At 46.8% G+C, this 4,925-nt stretch overlaps 1 protein-coding gene across 1 annotated transcript in view; it reads right to left on the bottom strand.

Moving 5' to 3' along the window:
* The window catches only part of EZH1 (enhancer of zeste 1 polycomb repressive complex 2 subunit), a 13,162-nt gene extending 8,503 nt beyond the window's left edge, over positions 1-4,659 (bottom strand). The window contains exons 1-7 of the mRNA XM_009648366.2: positions 4,531-4,659; positions 3,780-3,908; positions 3,343-3,462; positions 2,140-2,260; positions 1,376-1,549; positions 362-464; positions 31-91 (exon numbers count right to left, since the gene is read on the bottom strand). Coding sequence (XP_009646661.1) covers positions 31-91; positions 362-464; positions 1,376-1,549; positions 2,140-2,260; positions 3,343-3,462; positions 3,780-3,908; positions 4,531-4,647 — 825 coding nt within the window. The 5' untranslated portion in view covers positions 4,648-4,659. The remainder of the gene's footprint in view (positions 1-30; positions 92-361; positions 465-1,375; positions 1,550-2,139; positions 2,261-3,342; positions 3,463-3,779; positions 3,909-4,530) is intronic.
* Between the last annotated feature and the right edge of the window lie 266 nt (positions 4,660-4,925).

Raw genomic sequence — 4,925 nt, 5'->3', positions numbered from 1 at the left:
CTGGACCCACTTCGCACACGGCCCGTCTATGTTGGGAGTGCACTGCGGCGGCAGCACGTTCGGGTCTGACACTTCCGTCAGCTCCCGGTACCTATTCAATAAACAGAAACAGCCACAGATGTGCATGCTCTCCTAATTTGGGTCATTTTACACTACTACATTACTATCTGGGCCAGTAGGACTCTGGCCGAGATACCTTGAGGCTAAACTAAAATGTCTAACGCTCAAAACCCGCTCTGTTCACGGTGCCTGCAGCCAACTGAGCTCTGCTTTCTGGTCAGAGCACAGCGCTGTTTTAGAAAACACTGATTTCAGTTGTTGCTAAGAAAGGTAACAGACAACTTAAGTAGAGATCTTCTACCTCTCTTTCATATCATCTGGAAAGCCGTATTCAGGAAACATAGAAGAAATAGCAGTGAATATCATGTCATTTGGAAACCGCTTCTTTGAACACTTCTTGTTACCTAAGAAAAAGGAGACAATTCCTCAGTTAAGCTGGATGTGAATGTGTCTTTCCTTCTTCTTCCACAGAGAGCGATTCCAGGAGGCGTTCAGGATTGTATTTTAAGAGACAGAAATGTAATCTCATACACAACAGATAAACTTGTTGTCCTGCAACTAGGCTAAGGCATTACCAGACGCAGCACACACTGCCACTTTCAGAGTAGCTAATGTATCAATGGAAGCACTAACGATTTCTTAAGGACAATTACTATTTATTTTTAGCAAGACAGGATTTGCAGACAATGCTTTTCTACACCTGCAAAAGGTCCTGGTATTTTTGCTACCCGTATCACTATAAACCAAAGACAAAGATGAAACTACCAGTCAGCATTCCTAAGGTCATGCAGGACACATGAAAATCCCACAAACCAGAGCTGCCTCTGTGCAACAAGAACTCCAGGTGGCACACGAGAGGGAAGAGGAATGCTAATACATGGAAAATGGGTCTGGAAGGGATTTGAACACGTCCACCTCCCTGGTCTACAGCAGCATTAGATCTACAAACATACTCACCGGTGCTTGCCAGACCGGCACTTTAAAACCTCCAAGAACAGAGATCCCACAGCCTCCTCAAATAATACCCCACCGCTTTGCTGATCTTACCATGAAATGGTTTTCCAGATGACTCACCGAAATTACTCCTTCCCACACTTTAAGCTATTGACTTCTTATCCTGTCCACAGGGGGACAGTGAGAACAACCGATTTCCCTTCTGCTTTTGACTACCATATCAGAACTTGCCAAGCTGGTTACTGCCCTTAGCGACACGATAATAACCAAGAGTGATGGCAGGAGAGCACTGGCCAGCTACTCAGGCAGGGCAGGATAGAAACATCACCAATGCAGCCCCAATTTCTGAGGCCAAACCCACCTTCCACCGCAATTCGCTTTCTTTTCCTTGTGACTGGCAGCTCTTCTTTCCCATCCTCCTGTTTAACCTCAGAATCGTTGTGTCCTTCCTCCTCCTCGTCTGAGTACTGATTCAGGGCGTTCACTAGCTCCAGGAATACAGCATCGCTGATGAGGACTGACCCTGAAATCATTTCTGAAACACAGAGATGTCAGCCAATTTGTGGGCGTGCCATCATCTTTTACACTCCTCACGGTAAATCACAAGCCAACAACACGACAGTGTTGGCAACTAGAACCTGTCTCACAATTTTGTAGACATAGGTGGGATTTGAATGAGTCCCAAGAGTGGTGTATCACTTTTAGCAATCTGAGGACAGGCCATTCCAGAGTTTTCCACTGCCTTCCTCCCTCCAGGCAGAGTATTATGATGGGGCAGGCAGCACCGAAGGGAAACACACTGGCTTTTCATTTCTGAAAAGGCTGATTCACAAGGTTGCTGAGCTCCTCCTAACCTCTAGCACGTTTTTCAGCACCCCAGAGGACTCCTGTGAACCCCTGTGAACAAAAGCATTGGCTCCAGAGCACCCCAGGCCTAGAAAGGAGCAGAATATCAAAAGGCAGGACTGTGCCCTTGCAAACTAGAAGAGCAGGCATGTTCCTGTTTTTCTGCTCTAAGAGCTCCCACAGAAAAGCTGGTGACTGCTGCCACCTTTTGACTTCTCAACTACTTTGATATGTATTTGCAAGAGACTGAATGGACAGTGCTGACTGCTCCCAGGTTACCTTCCTCTCCATGAACCTTCCCGTCATAGTTATTAATAAGTTCTTCAATGAAAGTTTCATCTTCTTCCTTCACCTCATCTCCCATGTAAGGGATATTGCACAGAACAGTTTCATCCTCCACCTGAAAAGAGATCAGATACAATTCAGAAAACCAGCGCTTGCCGATGCCCAGCCAGGCCATGTGTCTGAGGTGGCTCCTGTCCATTCAGACCCACAGACAAAACAGTGCAAAGCAAAGATTCAGCCTCCCCGGCTGCAGTTTCAGATGTCTCAACACCGACATTGTTATCCCATGCCAGCAGCATTAACTCTGACCCCTGAAAGTGCAATTTGCTTTAAAAAAAAAAAAAAAAAAAAAAGCTGTGCCTCCAAGGCTTACAGAAACTCAGAAACATCCACATTGCCAAGAATAACAAACAGCCAAAAAATGTCAGAGAGATTGCGTTCAAGGCAGGGTAGAACTGGAACAGTGAAAGGCAAACTGGTAACTCACTCCCTGGAGGAACACAGCCAAAGCTGAGGAGCGTTCTCGTGTTAACCACAGGAGCAAGGACACTGGACCCTCATTGCCATGCCACCACCGACCGACTCCTTGCGTTACAGTTGCTGGTGCCACGCTACTCCCCCCCATCTGCTACGGGAGGCTTCAGAGCGAGCCCTGCAGGTTGCAGGAACACATCCACACCCCACAGCGGGCAAAGAGCCAGGCTAGCCACAGACCACCTGTTTGTTTAACAAATAATCTTAACTACGCTGCACCAAAATCTGCATTTAAATCACTCCCCACACTACTATGATAGAGGAACTGATCCTCAGTAGCATCCTTACAACGAGGCCAACAGGGTAATCCAGTCGCAAAGGAAAGGACCTGCCTAAGAAATAAAACTGTTAATTTAAAAGGGAAGAAAAAAATCTTAAGAAAAAACAAACAAAAAAACCCCCAAGAACATATTTACTCTTTGAATCCTGTGAAATAATGGTGGTCCGATCAAGGAGTCAGCTGTGAAAGAGAGACTAGCTGGGTAAGACAGTGCGGATACAAGGCTGGTTTATGAGATTCAACAGAAAAATCAACTAAAACTCATCTCTCGAGCAGAAATCACTTGAAACAAGTGGGTTGAAAAAGGTTTATCGCTCCACAACCATGTAACGATTGCACACTAATCACACCAAGACCTTGCATCCCAGAGCCTTCCTACGTACCATGAAATTCTGCTGAAGAGGGGACCAGGAGTACATAATGGGCACCAGTGCCACTGTGTTCAGGGTCCTCATGTACAGCGTCTGGCTTGGAAATCCTGGGAAAATGCTCTCAACGGTACACTGGAATATGAGCACAGAGAAGGGCAGTGAGGAAACAGCCCCTGGGAGGCACTCACAGCCAGAGGGAAATTGCACTTCAGGCAGACAAGAGCAAAGCCCTGCGTTCACTCTACGGGACTCCTTCACAGGAAAGGCCTTTGGGTTTGTCTGGGGTTTTTTTTTCCCCTCATTTCTGCATCTCAGAAGAGTGCGAGGCACGGCCTGACACTGACACAGGACAGCACACTGAAAAAAAGACCCTGTATCCTCACAGCTCCCTGCAAAGCCCTGGTTCTAATCCAGCCCTGCTGCTGCTGTGCCCCTTTTCCTCTCCACACCTGCTTTAGGAATGGGTGCCCGCTGACTGGCTTCATCAATTGCACCGGCTGGACTCGCAGCTTCTTCCAGGCTTCATTCAGAATTTGAGTCTTTTCATGAACCTTTGCAAAGTTGGCCACAAACAGAGCCTGAAAGGAGAGAGAGCAGCACTCAGAATTTAAGAAATCACATGGAGAACACTAAAACCCCTCCTGAGATTTTGTTTCAAGTATCAAAATGTATGCAAGCCAGAGCATTTCAAAGTGATGACAGTCATTACAAGAAATACTAATTCAACTCTGCATTGGTACCGTGCTGGAAAAAAACCACGCAAAACCACAAACAACTGTGCTGAAAAACTACCCAACAGCCAGGAGCTTTTGATAACTCTTGATCCCAGCCAGCCTCTTCTAAAATCCTGCCTGCCAAGGAGAGGAGCATCAGAGCGAGTCATCTGAAACCCACCAGCACTGGGAGGGTTCAAGCAAGGAGAGACTTTACAGAGCAAGTGGAAACGAGTCCTCTCGCTGCAGTTACACAAGCACGCAGCCAAGGGACCTGTCTGTCTGTACAACAGACGCTGACTGCACGGCTCTAGGCTAATAACGGAGCATGAGGAGAAGTAGTATCTCTTCAAACTTATCCAGCTTACAACTAAAATACAGCTTTGCAATTCACAGGACGAAGCACCCGTCTGACAGCTGCTCTAATACTATAAGGAAGTCTTTAGGAGATATCCTTTCAGCGAGAGCTACATCGTTATGGCTTTACCTTAGCTCCCATGTTCGCCTGAAACCTCTTGAGCTGCCGAAGGCGCATATATTCAGACTTGACTTTCCTTTTCCAGTATATAATACACTTTGACGTTGGAGGGGTGGCGATTTCCATTTTTCTGTAACAATACAGAAAGAATAAATATCAAATATCAAGCTTAATCCTGTAAACAAGTGCTGTCAGGAAAAAAAAAAAAAATCCCTGTGGGTTTTAACTGCATCACAGACTTTTAACTAGGAAAAAATAACTGTGTAAACCCGCATTAGCCCTATTTATGGAACAGCTACGGCACGAAGTGCACTGAAAAGCCCGGGGATGTTGGCCGCAGCCGGGAACGAAGCGTGCTGACCACCGGCCCCTCCACGGGCAGGGCTCTCCCGCCTGCCCCCGGG

Source organism: Egretta garzetta, unplaced genomic scaffold (genome assembly GCF_000687185.1).
Source record: "Egretta garzetta isolate BGI_Z169 unplaced genomic scaffold, ASM68718v1 scaffold100, whole genome shotgun sequence".
Lineage (NCBI taxonomy): Eukaryota > Metazoa > Chordata > Aves > Pelecaniformes > Ardeidae > Egretta > Egretta garzetta.
Note: the sequence above shows the minus strand (reverse complement) of the source record. Positions and strands in the feature narration are given on the sequence as shown.